At 52.7% G+C, this 21575-nt stretch overlaps 3 protein-coding genes across 7 annotated transcripts in view; 1 reads left to right on the forward strand and 2 right to left on the reverse strand.

Annotated features, from left to right (window-relative positions):
* Positions 1 to 4789, reverse strand: part of PRKD2 (protein kinase D2) — a 40990-nt gene extending 36201 nt beyond the window's left edge. Inside the window, exon 1 of the mRNA XM_053267818.1 lies at positions 4683 to 4789. Within this exon, the coding sequence (XP_053123793.1) occupies positions 4683 to 4706 (24 nt within the window). The 5' untranslated portion in view covers positions 4707 to 4789. The remainder of the gene's footprint in view (positions 1 to 4682) is intronic.
* STRN4 (striatin 4) lies at positions 1312 to 21360 on the reverse strand. Of its 2 annotated transcripts, none has more exons than XM_053267820.1 (18): positions 20921 to 21360; positions 15933 to 16036; positions 15547 to 15620; positions 13953 to 14031; positions 13553 to 13753; positions 12120 to 12276; positions 11247 to 11397; positions 10807 to 10914; positions 10501 to 10616; positions 10121 to 10296; positions 9375 to 9422; positions 8405 to 8526; positions 7073 to 7243; positions 6087 to 6227; positions 5867 to 5965; positions 5543 to 5629; positions 4683 to 4872; positions 1312 to 4514 (listed from the first exon to the last, which is right to left on the reverse strand). In XM_053267820.1, exons 1-17 carry the CDS (start codon positions 21305 to 21307, stop codon positions 4703 to 4705), a joined length of 2391 nt encoding a protein of 796 aa, XP_053123795.1. In that variant the 5' UTR covers positions 21308 to 21360; the 3' UTR covers positions 1312 to 4514; positions 4683 to 4702. The 2 variants fall into 2 exon arrangements, with proteins under 2 accessions (XP_053123795.1, XP_053123794.1); XM_053267819.1 differs by having other exon boundaries at positions 1312 to 4563; positions 20921 to 21358.
* FKRP (fukutin related protein) overlaps positions 20812 to 21575 on the forward strand; it is a 43374-nt gene continuing 42610 nt past the window's right edge. For 3 of the 4 annotated variants that reach the window (XR_008310795.1, XR_008310794.1, XM_053267823.1), the window contains exon 1: positions 21329 to 21558. The gene's annotated coding sequence lies outside the window, so the exon portion shown is untranslated. Of the gene's footprint in view, positions 20896 to 21328; positions 21559 to 21575 lie in introns of those variants that run through there. The other variant, XM_053267824.1, reaches the window with a different exon arrangement.

Genomic DNA, 21575 nt, shown 5'->3' on the forward strand with positions numbered 1-21575 from the left:
CCAGGCCTGCAGGTGTTTCCCCCGGCAGCCTCTTTTTTAAAACTCCTGCAGTGCTCCACACCCCTCCCCAACTGAAAACACAATTCAAGAAGCGCCACCCGCCATAATAATTCAGCAGCTCCCGGTAGGCCTCTGCTTTCAGAACAAAGGAAACCAGGAGGCTCGGCCAAGAGGAGGGGAGAAGCAAGGCCAGGAACCCAGAGCGGGTCCTGTGCAAGAGAGAGCGAGCCGCTGTCACGTGTGCACCAGCCAGCGAGGGTGCCATGATGGGTGCATTTCCTTGGAGGAGCGAGCCCCAAGTTCACTACGCAGGCGGCAAGACAGCCTCTTCCCTGACCCCACCCTGTGGAGTTTCCCACAGCTGGGGCAAGGGGAGGTGGGAAGGGATAAGATACGGCATTGCCTCCCACCGCTAACAGAGGACCCTTGGAATGCAGATGTTGGCCAGTGCAGGGGCGGAGAGAAGTGTGGCCGTGCTCCCCCTTTTGAAAGATGTAGGAGCAGGCTTCTCCTCCTCACTGCTGCTTCCTAAATGTAAAGAATATATTTTTTTCCCCTGACATTTCTTTTCCACTCTTCCTCCAAGGAGCCCAGAGTACATAGTTACGTTTCTCCTCACAACTCCTCTGTGGAGTAGGTTAGGCTGAGAGAGAAGTGACTGGCCCCGAGTCACCCAGCAAGTCTCATGGCTGAAGGGGGATTTGAACTCGGGTCTCCCCAGTCCTAGTCCAGCACTCTAACCACTACACCGCGCTGGCCGCTGTTTGCAACAGCTGCTGTTTTTAAAAGTTTGTCATCAGTTGCTATTGATGCTTTGACAGTGTTTTGAATTGTGACTCTAAGAAGGTGTGCATGTTTTAATTATTAGCCACTTTGATTATCCTCCTCCTAGAAAAGCAGAGGGAGAGCATGAGAAATATTACAAGGAGCAGCTCTGGGCCTGGGGGGCGGGTGGAGGAGAGGAGCTCCCTCTGGCCCCAGGGGGCAAGTTCCGAATGAAGCCGCAGGGATTTCCCTCCAGGGGAAGCAAATGCATTCCCACGCAGAAGTTTGAACTCAACACTTTTTAGAAGGGCTTCTTTCAAAGTCTATTCCTCCCCCCCACACACACACACACAAACACATTTCAGCTGCCCCTCTTTGCTGGATCGCGCCTGCATGCAGCATCACCCGCCCCAGCACTCCCCTCCAAGGGCGGTCCCAAAACTTGCTCCCAGCCCCAGTAGCCGCCTCCCTCGGCTCCGAGGCAGGGCAGCCCTTGAGGCTGCAGGGGAACACTGGAGGCTGGGCCACTCCACCAAAAACCCACGCTTATGCCAAAGAAATTTCATTTTATTATTATTATTATTATTATTACTACTACTACTACTGAGGCAGTCTTTGTCCCACATACAATTCAGTCTTGTGATTAAACAAAACAAAAAGAGGAGGAGAGAAGGAGTTCAAATAAATATACAATAAAAAGCTAACCAGCATTTGTAAAAGGCAGGGGTGCTCTCAGTCCAGATAAATACAGCAAACAGGTACATAGGAGGAGAAGGGGGAGGGAGCGAGGAGGAGGCCAAAGGTTCAGACGTGGCTGGTGGGTGATGGTGTCGGGAGCCCCCCGATTGGGAGGGAGAAGCCCATGCGGCATGCTCCGCGGGAAGAGCACGGTTTCTGAGAACAAGAGCTGATCTGCCCTCCCCTGCAACCCCCCGCCCCCCCGTGGACCCCCACATTAGCTCAACTCAGTACTGTTTTTAAAAAGACCATGGCTCGTAGAAACTATCACACAGTGATAACGTGATTGTGGTTACAGCAGCAGCAGCCCTTTGGGTGTCTCTTGGTTTTAGTTTTCCAAATTTCAGTTTCTTACACTATACAGAATGTACACAAATGGTGTTTTAACCCCAGGCAGCAAAACCCCAAAAATCAGGGGAGCGGGGGGAGAAGGAAGAGGGGGAGCAAGGTGCTAGCAGGAGAGATTTGATCCAACCTCAGGGGCGGCGGGGGGGGGGAGAGAGTACACCGCCCTATCTGAAGAAGGGAAGGGGAATAAGAAGCACCCACACGTTACAACTCCCGCCCACCCCCAAGCCAACTTCTCCTGCATTTGCTGCTTTACTGTTCAGTTTGTTTAGCTGATGGGAGGATTGCTCCGCCACTTACTGGGCACTGCCAGAGCCATCCTAAAGGCTTCCCGAGCCCTCAGCAGAGGCAGCTTTGTCAGGTCCTGGTCTCAGGTGGACGGATTCAGTCCTGCAGAAACGGGCTCTTCCGCCTTCTGTCGGCAGTAGTGTTAAGAGGCCACACAGGTCCCCAACCTGTGCAGGATCAAGCAGCAGCTGCTGAGAGGCAAGAGCCGGGGAGAGGTTCCCTGGCCCCACTGCCCTGGAACAGCCCCACCTGGTTACTCGGGACGGGCAAGAGATCTTACCCCCAAGGTCCTCCCATGGCAAGGAGGCCAGTTTAAGTTAAAATAATAATAATAATATAATCCCAACCTCACACCTACACAGATCAAAGACTGCATGCTTATCAAGCACATGTATCGCGCCCCCAATCCCACATGAATCTTTTTGGTGTTTTTCGAAAGGATTGCCAACTACAGGGGTAGGTTTTGACACAGACAGAAAGGGAAATCACACAGGGTGGCAACCTCCCACCTCACTGCATGAACAAGGCAGGGGAGCAGGTGTGCCAGGCTCCAACACGACCCTGGCTCTGAACTGCTGGTCCTTTGGCCACACCAGCATCCCCTCCCCACTTTCCTCTCCTGCCTGCATCCTTAGGATCTGAAGCCAGCTCCCAAAGCTCCCACCAGGGCCCAGAGGACGAGGATGGAGCCTCTCCTTAGCCATTAGGCCCCCCAGCTGTGGGCAGGGCTGGGGTACTCCCTACACAACGTTGCCTGAGTGGCCGGATGATGAACCTGGGCAGGGGCAGCCACTTGTCTGGGCTCTGGGTGAGAGGAGAGGAAGCTGACTGCCGGGACCAAGGGTATGAATGACTGCAGTCCAGGCCTGCCCAGGGGATGAGGAAGCAAGAGATCCAGCAGAGTGAAGCCAAGCGGGGAGACTTACTGCCAAGGTGGGCCTATCGACCTACAAGCCTGGGGCCCAGAAAAGGGGCTCCTTGGGAATGATGGCTCAAAACATGCCAGGAAACTGTACATTCTCCAACCGACATGCCTGCGTCTTTGAGCAGAAGACCGGGCCCAACTGCGTCCGCTCAGAGCGCACCCCCGTCAGATATATCCAAAATGCCACTGTGCCCTCCACAGGCACACGCCCCCTGAAACAGCCTGCCCAACATGTCCATGCCGGCCAAGAGAGCTCCCACGAGACTTGCTCGACACCCCGCCTTCTCCCCGCACCTCGCTCACCTGCGACTCCCTTCCAAAGCCCCTCCCCTTGGCTCCATCTGCTCCACCTTCTCAGACACTTCCCCGCTTGCCTGGAAGAGCCACCGGCAAGTGACCAGAGAGCTGCGTGGCCACATTCAGCTAGCAACAAGCTGGGTAAATGGAGGCCAGCACTGCCACCTACCCCCGTTCACTTCTCGGATTCCCCCTTCGCCTCCCTCCTCTTCCCTGTGACCTCTAACCGAGCAAGGGAGAGTGTGGAGCCGAGGCAGGACCAAGTTTCCCCGCCTCACTCGAGAGATCTGGCAGCAACCCTACGTGCCCTTTCCAGCTCAGATCCTGCTGCCCACATATACTGCAAATTCGGGGGGGCGGGCGATGCTCCGTATGTCTGTGTTTGGATTAGGGCAGAGCAGGAGAAGTGGGGAGGGACCTGATGGCCCCAAACTTGGCACGCAAGTGGCCCCTCCCTACTGCCAGCGACAGACTTGGAAGCCTTTGTGGCTGCAGCTGGCTGGTGCTAGGAAACGGCCTGGAAAGAGGAGGAGAAGTGTGTATATGTGTGTGTGGGGGGGTGTTCCCTCTGCACCTTGCCCCTCCCTCTGGCTCAGATGAAGAAGCTCCGCCAGGAAGAGCGAGGGTCACATGGCAACTGGATTTGGGATCTGCTCTGGCCAGGGAAGCAGCGGCATTTGAAGGGCAGCATGTTTCCCCCATGCTGGGAGGTTTCTCCCACAACAGTGGCAAGGAGGAGCTCAAACCAACAACACAGACCCAGACGGGCAAGAGGGGAGCGAGATCATTTTGAAAAGAAATCCTTGCCCAAGCTGGTTAAGGAGGCGGAGACCCCTTGGAGAGCCGGGTCAGGAGCCCTTCCGCCTTCACAGAGCAGCAGGCCCCGGTTTCAACTCTCCCCCCGCTCCCACCAGCCTCCACAACAGCCATCCAGGAAATTTTCCTCTCCCCGAGATGGGAAATAAAAACCAGGCGACCTTGAAATGAGCGGAAAATATTTCAGTGCTGGTGAAGGTGAGCCCAAGGTCAGGGAGGCGTCTGCCTTGATCCTGTTCCACGCCCTGGCCACCGCTGTCCAGCAGGAGTCAGTCCTGAGCTCAGGTGGAGATGGCGGGAGGTGCCCGTGGCAGAGAAGAGTTGTTAGCACCACTGGCTGGGCCAGAGAAACAAAAGAGAAGGAGAGGGGAATCCTGGGGACACACCTATTGGGGGGGCGGGGCGGGGCGAGAGAGAGAGAAAGCGTGTTGGGCAAGTTGGACACGCAGGCCTCAGCAAAAAAAAAAAAAGCCCACCCTGATTGAGCCTTCTGGGTCTCGCTTACCTGCAGGCCCCTTTCCCTTTTCATACAAAGACCTTGGCAAGGGCGTCGGCCCCAGCACTGGCAATCAGGGTTTTGCTGGGGTGGAAGGCCACGTCATGGATGGCCTCCTCGTGCTTCTTGCGGTGGGCCGTGATTTCCTGCATGCACGTCTTGTTGTCCAGATTCCACAGCCGGAGGGAGCAGTCATGACCTGGGGAGGGCAGAGGAACCATGGGACGTGAGCTGGGGCATGCACGCACCCACAGGTGAAGGAGACCCTATTAGACACATGTGCGGAGAATGCCCTGCGAAGAGCCCTTGGCCGGCTGCGAGAGGGGCGTGGCTCAGGGCGAGGGCACAACCCGTGCATGCGAGGAGGTCCCAGGTTCAATCCTTCCGCAGGGCTGGGAGAGAAGCCTCTGCCTGGATCCTTGGATAGCTGCTGCTGTCACAGCAGACAGGGCTGGGCCAGACAGATCAGTCACCGGGCAGAGGAGAAAGTGACTTCACACGGAGAGGCCAGCCGAACAGAGCCAGCCCAACACGGAGGCGGGGTGGGGGTGGGGAAAGAGACCAAAGCGCCTTCCCACATGTACTCTGTGTGTCAAGCTGCCAAGCCCCATTGCCCCAGGTGCTTCCCATCCACAGCCTGGTTTTGCCTCTGGGCTGTGCAATTTGAGGGCCAAGCAGGGACTCCAGGGACTGCCACTTCCATCCTGACCCTCTCCCTACAGCTAGAGGCCTCTTAAAAAACAAAGCTGAACGTTCAGGGAAGCAGCTGGCCGTTGCCCAAGACAGGGACCCCCACCCCGCTTGAGTTACAGCCCCCCCCCCCCCGGGCTCAACGTGAGGAAAGGTGGCAACACTTCCAAGGCACTTACTGCCTGACATCAGGAAAACTCCGTTGGGATCTGCAGCAAGACAGGTGACAGCATCCAGGTGAGCCACCATGGAGTGCACAGCTTTCCCTGCATGGGGAGAAGAGATGGGTTTTCCCTTTGAATATTTTACTGCAGAATACAAATTAAACCCTTGCTGCTTCTCCAAAACCTCTCAGCAGCAGAAGCTCCATATCCAGGGCAGGGTGGAAGCTGCCCACTTACACCGTGTTTAAAAAGCGGGTGTGGTTCCACCGACCCAAGGGCAGAGGAGGGTTACAAATTTGCACCATCCAGCCAATTCAGGCACCCAACCGATAGCCCTACCTGTCCGATTGTCTAGGAAGCGGATCCCTCGGTCATCGTGGGCTGTGATGGTGATTGGCTGGGTTGGGTGGCTCACAACTTGGTTGATTTGACTGGTCCCTGTGGGGGGAGCAGAAGAGAGGCACTGAAGCCCAGCCCTTAGACACGCTCGACCTTCCAACTCCCCCTTCCTACAAGCCAGCGCCACGCCTTTTCCACCCCCCTGGTAGCCTGGACTCACCATTGGCCGGCCTAGACTCCAGTGTCAGGACAGGGCAGCTGGCCTCCACATCGTAAAGAACCGTGTAGCCTGTCTGGAAGGCTGCCACCGCATGCCCAGGGTCAGTACTGGAGAATGTGATGGAGGTGGGGATACCGTTCTCTGCCAAAGGAGGAGGAGGAGGGAGACCAGCAGTTGGACACTGGCTCCCTCTACAGCCCAGCATCGGAAGAGCTGCTGCTGGCCAGAGCAGTCAGGACTATTGCCAATTAGTTTGGCAACCAAATGGAACCACCTAATGATCAGTTCTGCCTCTTTGGTGGACTCCCCAGATATGTAACCATTTTAAAGGCTAAAATGGCCCAAGGACTGAGCATGCTCAGTGGCTTTCAGGACCTACCTAGGGGAGTGGCAGATGTACTCCATAAGAGACCACCCTTCCTACAGAGAAGTTTCAGAAAGGACGGGGAGGGACCTTTCCTCCCTTTCCCACTAACAGCAATCTGAAAGAGTCACCAAAATATACTGGTGTCCGGCACAGCAGTGCTAGTTCCACTGCTGGGAGCGGCTCTTTTAACGTCCCCCAGAGACTGCCCTGAGGTGCTAACAGAAGCCAGACACTGACCAGAGATGATAGTGGGATGGGTGTGGGTGTGTGCACCCTCTAGGCAACAGATGCTGCACAGTTCTGCATCCAGCTCTGTGAAACACTATTGTCTGTACACAGCTCAGGAGCGCTCCCTGTGAAACAGGCCACTGATGAAGAAGAAGGGGAGAGCAAGCTCGGCGGCAGCATTTCCCTTTATCATCTCTCTCCTGCCCTCCCTCTCCCTCCCCTCACCCACACCTTTTCTAGAGTGGCTACTGTCACTCTTATGCCCATTTCTGAGAGTGAGAAACACTCATATGGTTTCATATAACAAATGAGCTCTCGGGTGGGATTCGAGGGGCCAGAGGCTCCTCTCTATGCCAAACTGAGGCCGACTCTCGTTAAGGTCCCAGCTCACCACTCTCCGCCTTGTAGGTGCTGAGGCAGGAGGAATCACTGCTGCTCGGGTCCCAGATCCTCACTGTGCCATCTGCCGAGCATGAAGCCAGGCGGTTCTTGGAGGTGCTGAACGCCAGGCCCCAGACTGCATCTGTGTGGCCATCCAGGACGTTGCTGAGCATGCTTGGATCTGTGCCAGAAAGTGAACAAAACTAGTACCACAGGCCTGCTTCTATGCTGCAATAAACGGGCCCAGCTACCCCCACAAGCAGCTCAGAGCTGTGTGAGTGTTTCTCCTTAAAGTGCAGAATCTGCCTGTCTTTTGTTTTGCCCCCAGAGGCCCCAAGGTGACATTTGCTTAAGAAAACTGATAGCTGCTTTCCCGGTTCAAAACGCAAAGCAGCCAACAGCAATATTTAACAGCACACACAAAGACACTAACAAAAGGCAGATATAATTTTAAAACTGGTGCTTTAACATCACACCGAGAATAAACCAGACCAAAAGCCTACTGAAATAAAGAGTTTTCAAGTGACAGCTAAATGTTGGAGAGTGGCAGGAAGTTCCAAATTCTGTTCACTAGATACATAATAAAGGACACTGTGGTGATTTTGGTCTTCTGGCCCCACATAAGTCCATTCTAGTGGGGCAACTGCGAGCTATAGAGTGGGGTGGGAAAGGGACAGAGATTAGCTTCACTTCCTGGTGCAAGCGAAAAAAGATGGATACCTGCATAAGCAACAGGCTTTGACCTTCAAACATGCAGAAAAACTCCAAAGCACTCAAGTTATTGGAAAAATTATCTCCAAAGGCCATGAGGTTTATTCCATCAACGTTTTACTGGAAGCCACCCAGAGAAGTTTTGGGCAACATACAAATATGTCAAAGAAACAAAAACCAACATGGATTAGCTCGAGAAAGTAAACATGGGCATTGGGCCACCGTGACTCCAGCAGCAGCCCAGTTAAATAGAAACAAATTGTTTCCCCATAACCCCTCCCAGTAAAAAGTTTGTGGAAACCAGCACCTTGCAAAAGCTGCAGTTGATCAATACCTCCCATCTCCCACTCTTAACTCTCTTTGGGGGTGGTAAGGAGGCATTCCCACACCTGCTCGGTGTTCCCTCTAACAGGGATTTCCAGAGGTTGTTGACTACAACTCCCAGAATCCCCAGCTGCAATGGCTTTTGCTTGGGGACTCTGAGAGCTGTAGTCCACAACATCTAGAAATCCCTAGAGGGAACACTGCTGTCTATACATTTCAGTGCTCAACGTGGCATGCTCAAATTAAAGGAAGCAAGCAAGGGAGACACGAGGTTGTGCTGTCGGGACACACAGCTGCCTGTCTTTACCGTATCCGTCGTAAGGGTCCATGCTGAGATCCGGGATCCTCCAGCAGCGGATCCTCGTGTCTGTTCCTCCGCTGTAACAGTATTCACTGTTGCAGCCCATGGCAACAGAGAGCACGGGGCCCCTAAGAGGGAGCAGGGAGAAGCAGGTGAGAAGCCAACGGGGCCTCTGCACGTCCAGCACAGAGGCCGGGAGGGCTGCCTCAGCAGCTTTTCAGGGCTTCCTCAGTGAGGCCAAACAGGCCGCCCTGAAAGACGTGGCTGACCTGGTCTGCCACCGTTTTAAGAGCAGCAGCAAACTCCTATTGAAACCGGCCATTTCATCCTTCTAGGGGGCTATTTGTGGACAGAAGAGCACCAAAGTGGAGAGGCCTCTGCCACCCCTCCAAAAGGGCCATCCTTATTGGTGTTGCTCATGTGGGGGCGCCACTAGGTTCAGGAGATGTACACCCTTCTCCAGACCAGATGTCAGTGCCCAAGAGCAGGGGTCTAGGGGAGGGGCGACTCTTCATGCTGCTAACATGTGGCAGAGGCAGAGACTGGACTGGTCAATTTCCAAGTGTCCTGCTCAAGACTCTGCTGCTGGTCAAGCTGCCACCAAAGCTCCTGACCTTCCTCTGCCACAGGCAGGAGAGTGCTGGACTGTGCAGGGCAACAGCAAGGCCCAATCCGCCAGGCTGGCTGCCCACACAAGCCAACAGCACACCTCAGAACATGACCCAGAAGCCTCTACCCGATGCTTGGGCTTCTGAAAGTGGCCATGAAAAGGGGTCCCAGAAGTTAAGAGTTTCCAAACCACCATGGTCGAGAAGATGACTTTTGTTCTTGGACTAAAAGCATTCCCCAAGAAGGGGAAATCCCATGTATTCTTCTGCCTTGTGGTTTACCTTCCAAAGCTCAAGGTGCTCCTTCTGGCCACAGCCAGCTAGGGATAAATACCTCCCACCCCTGCTTGCTGGACTCCCATACACACCTGTGTGCCCTGAATGCATAGACAGGCTCCACGTCCAACGCAGCATTCCTGCAACAGCAGAGAAGAGGGAGGAAGCAGGTCAGACAGCAACCCACGCTCCTGCACAATTTTTAATGTAACCAGAAGCAACACCCAAGGTCTGGGGAGGGGATATTTTCCATCACTGTCCCTGCAGAGGCTTCGGCAGCCAGTGGGAAGAGCCAGGATCTGCCCTCTGCCCAGCTGCCCTCACCCCCAGAGACATTGTGTACTGGGACAGAGGACTATGGGGCACAAGAGGGATCTCTTGCTCTAGGACTTGTGAAAACCCAAGCTGGGGAAGCAGGATTGGCCTTCAGGTTTTCAATAGCTGGAGGTTCTGGCACTTGTTACGATGTGGGGTTTTTCATCAGCTTTGGCTGGTTACTTTATGTACATTTTGCTCATCTCTTTGGGGGTACTTCTCAGACTAAAAATTTAACCAAATGCACACCAGATTTCCCCCAGAGAACTGTAGCATTGAGAGGCTGCTGAGAACTCTGAAAGAGTCTCAGGGCTCCTCACAAACCATTCACGGTGTTTCTTGGTCAGTAGCCCTAAAAGACAGAGGCTCGAAAGTGGTATGAAAGGTGTCCTGTGCTGCAGCTCCTGGCTGAGCCATCACGTCCTTCCAACAAGAGAAGGTTCTTCAGTTCTGCTGCCTCCCTGCGAGGCCTCTAACTTTCGCACTCAGGCCAACTACTCTGCCCTAAGGACAGCAGGCTCACTTTTTGGCAGCAACCGTCTTCTGGAGGTTCCACAGCTTCAGTGTGCCATCCTCTGAGGCAGTGACCAGTGCAGACTCCACATGGTGGAACACCAGGGCCCGGATGCCATCATAGTGACTCCGGAGGGTGAACTTGGGGTTCCATGTCTTCTTGAAGGCATCTTTGCTATCCGAGAGCTGTGGGGGCAGGAGGAAAAGAGCATGACTGCTCATCCAGGTGCCCCACTTGAGCCCTCCACCACAAGGACTGCCCCATCACCCAGACAGCCCCACTTCCCTGCACAGATGGCCATCATAGCAGCTGGATGAGAAGAAAGGGGGCCAGGAAGGCAGGAGTGGGACAGTGAGAACCATCAGGAACCAGTCTGCGCAGTTACTCACATCACAGCTTAGCTCATTGTCATTGGTGACAGTCAGGTCGGCGAGGTCACCAAGGCTGACCTCTCCTCCACCAATGGTGTCCATGATAAACACATCTGAGGAGAAGCCCATAGACCCTGTTTCAGGGAGAGGAGAGAACACAGATCAAAAGTGTGGCAACATGCCAGTCAATGGGTGGGAGAATGCTTTGACCGTGTGGCATCTGACTGTGTGGCATTCTCCCAACAGGTGGGAGAATGCTTTGACTGTGACCACAAAGAGGGAAGAGGAAGGCACAAAGCTTAGAGGGCTAAACCAAGCCATCACCTTCATGAGACCTGGGCTGACTGGCCGAAGGCATGGATGGCTTAGGGGGAAGCCCATCGACATCTCGGAGATCGGCAAGCATACCTTGGAGCTTCACGCGGCGAGTTTCTACAAGGAAAGCAGATGATGAAGGGAGAAAGTTAAGTCAGACTTTGGCAGTTGCAAGTTGGCAAACACAGGTACTTCTTTGGGACAAGGAGCAAAGCTCAAATAAAGAAAAAGATTGTCAGCCAACGAGACTCAGCTCCTGCTGAGATGCAACACACATCCACTGAACCGTGGTGATTTGTGTAACAGCGTTATTGTATTTCCCACCTCCATCTCAAGGCTGGTTGGACTCAACCAGGAGATATGAAGCTCAAGTCCTACACAGAGCCTGGAGAACATTTCTGACAAGGAGAGGAAGCACAGAGTGATACTGGACCCAGCTCCATCATTACCAAGTTCGTTGCCATCTCCAGCACGCCGTGTATCCCCAGAGCCCTCGCCATTTTCCCCAGAGCCCAGGAAGTCAAACTCGCTCAGCGCATCCTCTGAGTCCTCGTCGTCATCTTCATCCTCCACTTCTGGCATCAGGGGCTTGTTGGAGAGCTAGCAAGGAGGATAAGGGCACAAATCACAAGAGGGCTAGGCATCTGCATCCAGATGGGCAGCAGCAGCCTGGTGAAAAGGAACTGTGTTCCCACATGAGCAGCTTAGGGGTATGACGGGGCCAACTGATGGCCAACAGGTGAGTCTGGAGACATCTGGGTTCCTTTGTGTCCAAAGAGCACAACAGAGAAAGGGACAGAACCAGGACTCCCTTACACCCAGGCCTACTATTTTTGAGTTTAGAAAAAAGGCAACCAACAGAGGCTTACAAAATTGTTCATGGTGTAGAGAAAGTGGACAACGTTTTTTTCCCTACTTGAGGTCACTGAATGAAATTGATTAGTAGAACATTGAGGGCAGACCAAAAAAAGGCATTCTTCACACAACATGTGTTGCTTGTGGGCTTCCCCGAGGGATCTGGCTGGCCCGCCGAGAAGCAGGATGCTGGATAAGACAAACCTTTGGTCTGACAGAGCAGGGCTGGATGACGCGCCAAACAGCATTTTGTTTATAAGTGAGACCCACTTTCTTCTAACCTGCTTCCCTGGGGAGAAGCGACAATGCAACTCCCCACTCCCTGCTGCAAATCCCTTAATACGGATTCCCTTCAGGAAACAGAACAGATCTTAATAGCCTAACCCCAGCCTTTCAAAGCCCTGTTTATCACTGCTCCAAACGAAGTTCTCCATCTTGTTGCTTCCTTCACAGAGGGCAGCAAGTACCTTTACTCGCTGCTTCTTGTGTTGCCGTTGTGTCTCAAGGGGAAGGCTTTCCAAATCCTCCTCTTCATCACTGTCTTCTTCCTCGCAGCCGTGCAAGAAGGGAATCTTCTCCATCACTGCGCTGCTGATGCGATCCTTTGTCTCCTTCCCAGCATTCCTTTTTCAAGGGGAAAAAAAAGGAAGAACAGCTGATGCCAGTGCATCCTGACTGGAGCCTGTGACACCTCCGTAAGGCAAGAGTGAGGGGGGAAATCACTTTCGGGGATGTCAAACTGTGGCCCTCCAGCTGTTGTTGACCTACAACTCCCATCCTCCCTGGCAACTGGCCACTGTGACTGGGGATGATGGGGGCTGTAGGCCAGAAGGAGCTGGAAGGCTGCAGTTTGATGAGAATAAATAGAAAATTTTGCTCGAGGATATGAACTCAACCCCTAGAAGGGCCGGGAACAAACTATCTCCCTGTTATAGGGGGCTTCCCTCTCCCGTCTCTGAAATAAGCTGTGCAGATCTGATGAACTTTGCATCCAGGTCGACAGAGATGCAATTCCCTCCCCTTACATGCAAAGAGGAATAGGGGGTTGCATGTGAACCCGAGACATCACCACGATTATCAGGACTATATGAACCTTCAAGAAGTTGTTTTGTGAAAGATCATGGACAGTCTTCTCTGACCCTCCCCTACTGCTAGCCACAGTCTACAAAAATAAGAGGCTGACGTAACACACAGTGGGAACTAATGGCCGGGGGGGGGGGGGGGAGGTAGCCAGCATGGGCCAGGATTCCATGGCCCAGTTCAGAGAAGAACTAGCACTCCAAGAATGAGCCACAGTGAGCTTCAGGCTCATGTTCCCCCTACACACATTGTGATCCGACACCTTGGTCTGTTAGCCAACCACAGTTAGAACCAACCAGAGTTCCCTGGGTTCACACAGAAAGGGAAACTGTAGCTAGTTCAAAAAACCCCAAAGTTTGCAATTCCTTTCTCGGAGATTGCATGTGAGCTCAGGACTCACTGGGTTAGTTTTTCTAGTGCCAAGCCACAGTTTAGTATTACAGCTGAACTCTTCTCTATGGGTGCCGCTCTTTTCCTGCATCTCTATGGTAAAGGCCCCGTGTGTCCAACACGGGCAACAGATTAGAGCCAGGAAGCACCAGAAAGGACTGTGATGGGACTGCACCTGCTTGCCAGACTCTTGGGGGAGGGCGGTGGCTGGGGCAAGCCAGAAGAGGAAGACTCACATCTCCTGCAGCAGGAACTCCCAACCTTGGGTCTCCAGGTGCTGCTGGACTCGAACTCCCACCATCCCGAGCCTTCAGTCATTGTGGCTGGGGATTATGAGGGTTAGGGTCCAACACATCTAGAGACCCAAGGTTGGGAACCAAAGTGAAGGGCATGGAGAAGCCCCTCCCTCTCCTGTGACCAAGACACTCACCTTTTGATCTGCTCCTCTATCTGCTTGACAAGGAGGGATTCGCCCCCGTTCAACCCCGCAGGGCCAGAGGTGGGCCCGGGGCCTAAGCCGCAGGGTTCAGCCGCGCCATTCAACTCCATAGAGCAGCGGCCCAGCAGAGAGCGAACTCGCTTGGAGCGCATGTCTAAGATGGTGTCCGTGTAGCCCACTTCTTCCAGGTACCTGGGGAGACCAGTCACAAGGGGAAAGGCACCCTCCTTCAATGCAATGTAGGGGTCAGCAACTAGCAGGCCCTAAGGCCCAGTGTGTCTGGAGGGAGGCTGCCAAATGGGCCACCAGTCTACAGCTAATTGACTGGAAGGGCCTCACACGGTCTTGATCGCCCACAGCACCTCAGCCCTGGAAGCCTCTCTATACTTACTGGCGGAGGAGCTGACGCCCTTCCTTCCACATAAACTGGTTGCTTTCCAGTGAAATTGGTTCTGCTGGCCCATTCAAGACTAGAAGAAAGCCCAAAAATGGTTTCCATCAGAAAATCACACTGCCATTAGAAAGTTTCTGAACCTCATGGTGATAGAGACAGTATAAAATGGCAAGGCCATCACGTGCCAAAACATAAATAAAAAATTAGAGCCAGTGAGTGTAGAGTCAGACCATGACTGGGCAAATCAATTCAGCCATTAGGGTTAGTTCAGTAATGACTCCTCTGGCTAGCAATAGCTCTCCAAGGTCTCAGGCAGGTGGTTTCCCCAAACCCTGCTGGCCGCGATGCTTTTTAACTGGAGATGCCAGGGACTGAACCTGAACCTTCAGCATGCAAAGGGGCCGTGCCAAAGGCTTGGTGGGAAAAGCGAGCTTTGAGGAGGGTTGTGAAGGAAGCAAGAGAGAGGAGGCATCACCGGTGTCGTGGGAGACAATTCCAGGCATAAGGGGGCAGCAAGAGAGAAAGAGTAGATTTGTTTGAGGGAACAGAAGAGGCTAGGATGGCAGAAGTGGAGGTCACCGGCAGGATACAAGAGTTGAGAGAGTAGAAGGGGCAAGGCCATGGAGTCTGTGCTGGATCCTAGAGTGGACAGGAAGTCAGTACAGGGATTTGAGGGGCATCACATGTTCAGGGCAATAACTGAACCCCATTTTGTCACTTTTCAGTGTTTTACATGGCTTACAAGTAACACAGTAAAACAAACCAGAAAAGTCATTACACAAACCCCAAATACCAAACTGGAGCCACCTAATGGCACAGTGGGGAAATGCTTGACTAACAAACAGAAGGTTGCCAGTTCGAATCCCTGCTGGTACTATATCAGGCAGCAGCGATATAGGAAGATGCTTAAAGGCATCATCTCATACTGGGCCAGTCATGTATCTCTCAGCCTAACCTACCTCACAGTGTTGTTTTGAGGATAAACATAACCATGTACACTGCTCTGAGCTCCTCGGAGGAAAAACAGGATATAAATGTAAAAATAAATAAAAATAAAAATAAATACTGTGCAGGAGAAGGCAATGGTAAAAACCCTCCTGTATTCTATCAAAAGAAAACCACATGGCTCTGTGGGCACCAGGAGTCAAAACCGACTGGGCGGCACACTTTACCCTTTAAATACCAAACTGTTAAATCCAGACTAAAAGTGAAAAAACAATAGTAGAGCAAGAAGACAACCAATGGTAAAGGGCTCAGGGAAACAAGACAGCTGTCACTTGATGCCAAAAGGATAAAAAATGCCAGCAAGCACACACTTCTCAGGAAGGTGTGCCCTAAGTGGGGCACCACTGCAGAGGCAGCCATAACCCTGGTTGCCACCTGCCTAACCTCAGGGGGTGGGGGCGCCTACAGCAGGGCCTCAGTAGATGACCTGAAGGAACTAATAGTTCCTGGAAGTCACTCACCATCCCAGCTGGAAAACAGTGCTCCTGACCCTGCAGCTCCTCCATAAGCCCTGGCTGGAGTGGCTAAGCCAAGAAGTCTTTGCCTTACAGGAGCAAGTGAGATGACGACATCCTTGCAACAATACCTGGTTCTGACATGTCTGGTTTCTTTTCCCCTTGGTTCAGTTCAGTGCCAAATTTCAGCTTGTGGTACTTTGACCTGGAAGTAAGAGGACATTGGAAACTCATGCTGGAGACATAAGCAATATGGATCTGTCTAATTTTTACAGTGAGGAGCACTGCAAAACACACTGATGAGGCACACACCACCCAACCCACGCCTCTAAGGGAATTTTTTAAAAGGGGATGAGCACAGATCAAGTATCACCATCATAGCAATGGTAGATTTCACCCCCTTTCCAGCCCAAACAATGAAGAGATATGTGAATCCCAATTAGGAATCCATAAGCTACGTTACCCCTGGCTCCAAGGATACACCAAGAGGACCTGCTTGACATGGGATATGACTCACCTCTCCTGCTTCAGAGCATATTCCAGCATCTTTATCCTCCGTACAAGATCTGTTTTGAGGTTCTCTTGGCCCTTCCTCTCCCCCTGAAGAAATGCCACCTGTGCCTGGTGCGGACAAGAACCAGAAGATTAGGAAATACATGTCCTATTCAGGCCAGATAAGGAATTTAGGAGGTGCAGCTCCGCTTCAGGAAAGTCTACACAATACTGTCAGTCAGATACGTTGGGGGCAGGGGGAGAAAGAGGCCTATTCCTTGCCCGTGAGTTTCTTCCCCTCTCTGGCTTAACTGCTGCGATGTCACAAGACTGTTGCATGTTAGCACAAGTGCTGAAAGGGAAGAGGAAATGGGGGTATGACTGGAAAGAAGCTATGCACAAAACAAGGACGACTGTGTGCTGCAGAGGGGGACTCGGCAAACAGGCAGGTAAGAAGACAGAAGAGAAAAACCTTCATACAGCCTTTCAGGACAGGGGCTGTGTGCGTCGACAGCAGGAGGCAATCCAGACACATGAGAGGGGCTGAATTACCCCTGCTAACTTGGCAAGGAGGCACCTTTTTAAAGTGGTGATTCTCTTTCTTTAGCAAGGGGGAAGCAACTGGCCCTCTCCACCCTCAGCACAGTACTTCCAGTGACTGTTGTTGGTGTCTATCTTATGTTTCTTTTTAGATTGTGAGCCCTTTGGGGACAGGGAGCCATCGTATTTATTTATTTATTATTTCTCTGTGTAAACCACCCTGAGCCATTTTTGGAAGGGCGATATATTATTATTCTTATTCTTATTAATTTGATTTCTATACCGCCCTTCCAAAAATGGCTCAGGGCGGTTTACAAAGAGAGATAACAAACAAATAACAAACAATGAATAAATAAATAAATTGTACACAGCAATCCCAAGGTGGCAGCAGCTCTCCTATTAAACCTAATCCAGACCCTGCCTTCATCCCAGTGACTGAAAGGGCAGGGCTGGGAATTGGAGTTTCTCTCTTAGCAGGCCATAAGCTATGGGCTCGCAAAATGCAACTTGGAAGTACTGGAACAGGAAGCTGCTTGTAGCTCCTAAAGCTGTCTGGCTCATAACTGCAGAGAATGTCCTCTCTGTAGGAGCAGCAGACTCTATATTCCAAAACATTGCAGCAGAACAGCAATGGCATTGTTTGGAAAAGAAACTCATGCAGGGTGGCAAACTGGCATTTCACAGACGGACGGCTGAAGGCTGGCTTCCTTGCCTCCAACAGCAATTCTGGTGCCTCATCATAAATTCACACTTAACAGGGCAGGAGAACTCAGCCACATGCTGCGGAAAGGCTAAAGCCGTTGAAAAGCACTCTGTAAACCAAGTTAAGGAGCCAAGGAGTACTGAGGATGTCATTAATAGGACTAGACTTCCCAGGAGGTTGTGTCTTCTTTGTATATGCCTTGGACTAGGGAAATGTCCTCTGCTACAGGTAATAGGCATTTCTCAAACTGGGGGTGAACAGGTTTTTTTTCTTTTTAAAAGAGGGGAGCATGTACACATGCATCATTTAAAGCCACTTTCAGCCTAGAACCATTTTTCTCTCTCTCTAGCCTTCATTTTTCTGGTGTGGTGGTTGCAGATTTGCTATTGATGGGGAACAGACATGTTCTCTTCTACCCACCACAGTTCCCAAGCACATGGAAGCTTTTTTTTTAAGCAATTGACTGAAATTCATATTTGTCAGGATGTGACACCAAAATTCCCCAGCGATGTTTACAAGCAAGACATAAAACACAGTACTCATCCAGCTTGTCCCTAACATCGAGAAATCACTGGTATACTGCCTCTGAACACGGAGGCCCCATTTTTAACTAATGCTGGCTAGCAACCTAGACCTCTTCTCCAAGGACTTATCTAATCCATCTGTCTATGCAAGTGGCTATCAAGATATCCCACGTGGTTACTTATGTTTTGCACTACTTTTTGAAGAGCCTGAACCTGCCACTAATTCATTCCATTAGATGAGTGCCTGTGTTAACACTGAGAACACATTTCATTCCTGTTCTCTTTTCCATGCCACTTTGGCTGCAAACAGTAAGTTTTTGGGAAAGTAGAAAATGATTCGGAAGAAGCAACACATTCAGAAGTGAAATTAGGATGAACATACACCCCTCTCTCTTCCACATTAGCTTCAACTCCCTGCAAAGAGAGACATAATCTGTCTCCAGTCTTAAATCAGCCTCTGTTCTGCTTCACCCCACTCCTCAGCCACCCTTTCTCTACACAAATACATCTCTCTCATGTCATTTCCAAATCCCATTGGTAACTATGGCAGTAGGAGACAGCTGCTTCCCAACCACCTGGGAGTGACAGGTGCCAATCTCCACCCCCACCTACATACCCCTTCCCTCAAGGTTGTCCCCATTTGCTACAGAACAGATGGCAGTGAAATCCACCCACACCCCTCATCAGCATGGAGGGTGGAGATGCAATCCTTCCCCATGCCTCCCATCAAGATGTCAGTTACACTCAACTACTTACAAGAGAGAAATAGATCTATATATCCTAAAAGCCTACATAGGTGGAGGTCAGTTGACTCCTATAAGGGGAAGGGATCACCCATTCACTTGAGGCAACAACAGAGCTATCCATCCGGAAACCTGCTTGCCCTCTGGGAGAACATCAGCATGCCCCTGTCTAGATGGAGGTTTGTCATCCATCTCCCCTTTCTTGCTACAAATGCTAAGCATCTGGCCACAAGACAACTAGTGATTCATACCTTCATCCTCAGTACACGAAATTGGAAGCAAGTTTCATTAGGATCAGCAGGCTATTTTACCATTCCCCTAACCTCTAGGACAGGGGCAGGCACCCCATGGCACTCCAGCTGTTGCTGAATTACAACTCCCATCATCCCAAGCCACAAATTACCGTGCCTAAGGATGGAGCTGCAATTCAGCAGCAGCTGGCAACTAAAGGTTGCCTACCCCTGTCCTAAGACAAACAAAAAAACATTCTTGGTTATAATCCAAAATTGCATGGGCTAAGGGTAAGTAGCTGATGCCTCCCCACAAGTCAGCCACTCATGCACACTATCCCCATCAATCATGTGTCACTAAAATAGTGGCTGAAACAGGACATCCCACCTGTCCCCACCTAGGACCCTGTGGGTGGGTGTGGATAGCTACTGTGCTCTAGCCTCCATTCAGCAGAGGTCAGAAAGTCATTTGTACCCCCACAAAGATCACAGGGCTAACACTGGGGGGACGGACACATACACACATGTGCGTATGTGTCCCTGGGAATGAGGAGTGAGCAGTCCTGAGCAAGGGCAACCATACCCTAACCCTACCTTGCAGTAGGAATATGTGTTTGACAAGGGGGGGGGGAATGCGCCCCCCAAAAAACTCCCTCTTTAATAGAAGGGCACCAATGTCCTAGATGCATAAAAATATCCCTGACTGGTTCAGAAAATGGGCTATGTTGCTGCTGCCATTAATTTAAGGGGCCACACAACCAGACCACACATATTTCTCAGGTACATCCCCTTTAGGATGATAGAATCACACAGACTTTGAGTAGGGGTGGCCTCATGGGTGGGTGGGGGGAGTAGTAACCCCTTAGGTATGTCTCTACAAAAGAAGAGTAGATAACAGGGGGGTGGGTGGGATGGAAGAGTTCAGCCCAACAATCACCCTCCAATCTATTCTCCCTCCAATCCTTCTGGGGATAGGTTGTATCTTTCAGTCAGTCTTCAAAGGGCACCCATTTGGAAAACAAGTGTTTACAGTGCTCCCTCTAAGGTGTGTGCTCACAAGGTTTTTGATGTCCACCAAATTAATTTTGGATCCTGCTCAGGTTGTTGAATCAGGAAGGCCCCAGTCTGAATGTATGTGTGCACACACTGCCTTGAGACGGCCGCCCAGAACAAAACTCATTCCACCCAGAGATGGAAAAAAATTAGAACACACACCAAATATTCTTCCTCTTTGAACTTTTGCTGCATGTTCCCAAGTCACAGTTTCTATAGACGAGCTGATCAACCACATCTTCCCCATAGCTGGGGTCAGGGGGTGGGAAGGAAACGACCACACTATCTATCTAACCACAGCTGAAGAGAATCAGCCCCGCCACCATCTAAGGGGGAAGCAGCCTAATCAGTCTTGTGGGTGAGTGAGGGGTGTGTGTGTGGTACACGGGCCATCCACCACCACCACCCTCAGAACGTCATAAGCATTCTCAAGCTTCAATGGGTGACGACCACCAACCTGAGCTTCCTCCTAACCTTTATTAGGAAGGGGGGAAAAGACATCAACTCTATCATCTTGTCCGAGGTGTAAATAACCCTTCCAACCCAAATCTGGGGTGGCATCCATATCTTTCTGGCAATACCCCCAGTTTCACTTTCCCTGGGAATACAATTCACACCCCTCACTGCCATGGGGGGTGGGGGAAGAAGGAGAAGAGACCCACTTCAGGGATTCTCAACGTTGGGCCCCCAGATGTTCTTGGACTTCAGCTCCCATAATCCCCAGCCACGGTGGCCTTTGGTTGGGGATTATGGGAGCTGAAGTCCAATAACATTTGGGGGCCCAACATTGAGAACCCCTAGTGTCTGGGGGACATATCTGGCAGTCATGTCTCCCTAATCATTGGGGGGGGAGACTTCCAACAGACCCAACCATCATATTCCCTTAAAGCCTTTTATTGGTGTGTGGGGCGGCGGGGGTGGGGAGAAACAAAACCACCTACAGACTCTGCAATCCTAGGGAGAAGTGTGTGTGTGTGGTGGGGGGGTATAGAAGAGAACGCCAGCCTCGTCCCTCTTGGGGTCCCCCCGCCTCAAGGATGGGAATAAGCCTCCGGGGGGTCCTCCTCGCCCCCTACCTGCCCCCACTCGCCCGCCCACCAGTCCCGTCGGCCACCATTCCCCACCAAGATGGCGGCAGGTCCGGCGGCAGGAGCGAGAGACCCCCGCAGACCCCCAGCAGGCAGCAGCAGACCCGGTAATCCCGCCCCGCCGTCTCCCACCTGGAGCTCGGCCCTCTCGGCCTCCCAGCGGCTCTTCTCGGCCTCGAAGCGCGCCCACTCGTGCTGGATGAAGTGTAGGATGCCCGGCAGGCTCAGCTCGCCGCGGCCGCCCGGCGACGGCGACGAGGAGGAGGAGGAGGCCGGGGCCGGCGGCTGAGGGGGCTGCTGCTGCTGCTGCTGGGGCGGCGGGGGAGGGGGCGGCTGAGGCGGCTGGTCTCCCCCCCCGGCCGCCGCTGCCGCTGCCGCTGCCGCCAGGGCCTGAGCGGGGGCCTGCTGGGCCCGCGCCGCCACCCGCTCAGCCTCCATCGCGGAGCGCCCGGCTCCGGCTCCTCCTCCCGGCGGCGACGGCAAGAGCGGCGGAGGTGGCGGCGGCGGAGGCTGCCACATAGTGAGCCCACCGCCGGGGGGGGGGGGAGGCAGCCCCCGCTCGGCCAGGGAAGGCGGGGAGAGGACGCGCGCGCGCGGGGGGGCCGCTTCCTGCCAAATAGTGAGCCGCACCGGAAGTGGGGCCTGCGACGGGCTGGCGGACCTCTCTCGCTCCTTCTCTCTCTCTCTCCTCGTGCTTAAACTGGCTAACGTCGCGGCTGCTGAGGGATCGCGAGGGGAGGAGGAAGGAGGGGTTCTCCTGGCAACGGGAGGTGAGGGCCGCGTCCCG

This window comes from Hemicordylus capensis, chromosome 7 (assembly GCF_027244095.1).
Source record: "Hemicordylus capensis ecotype Gifberg chromosome 7, rHemCap1.1.pri, whole genome shotgun sequence".
NCBI lineage: Eukaryota > Metazoa > Chordata > Lepidosauria > Squamata > Cordylidae > Hemicordylus > Hemicordylus capensis.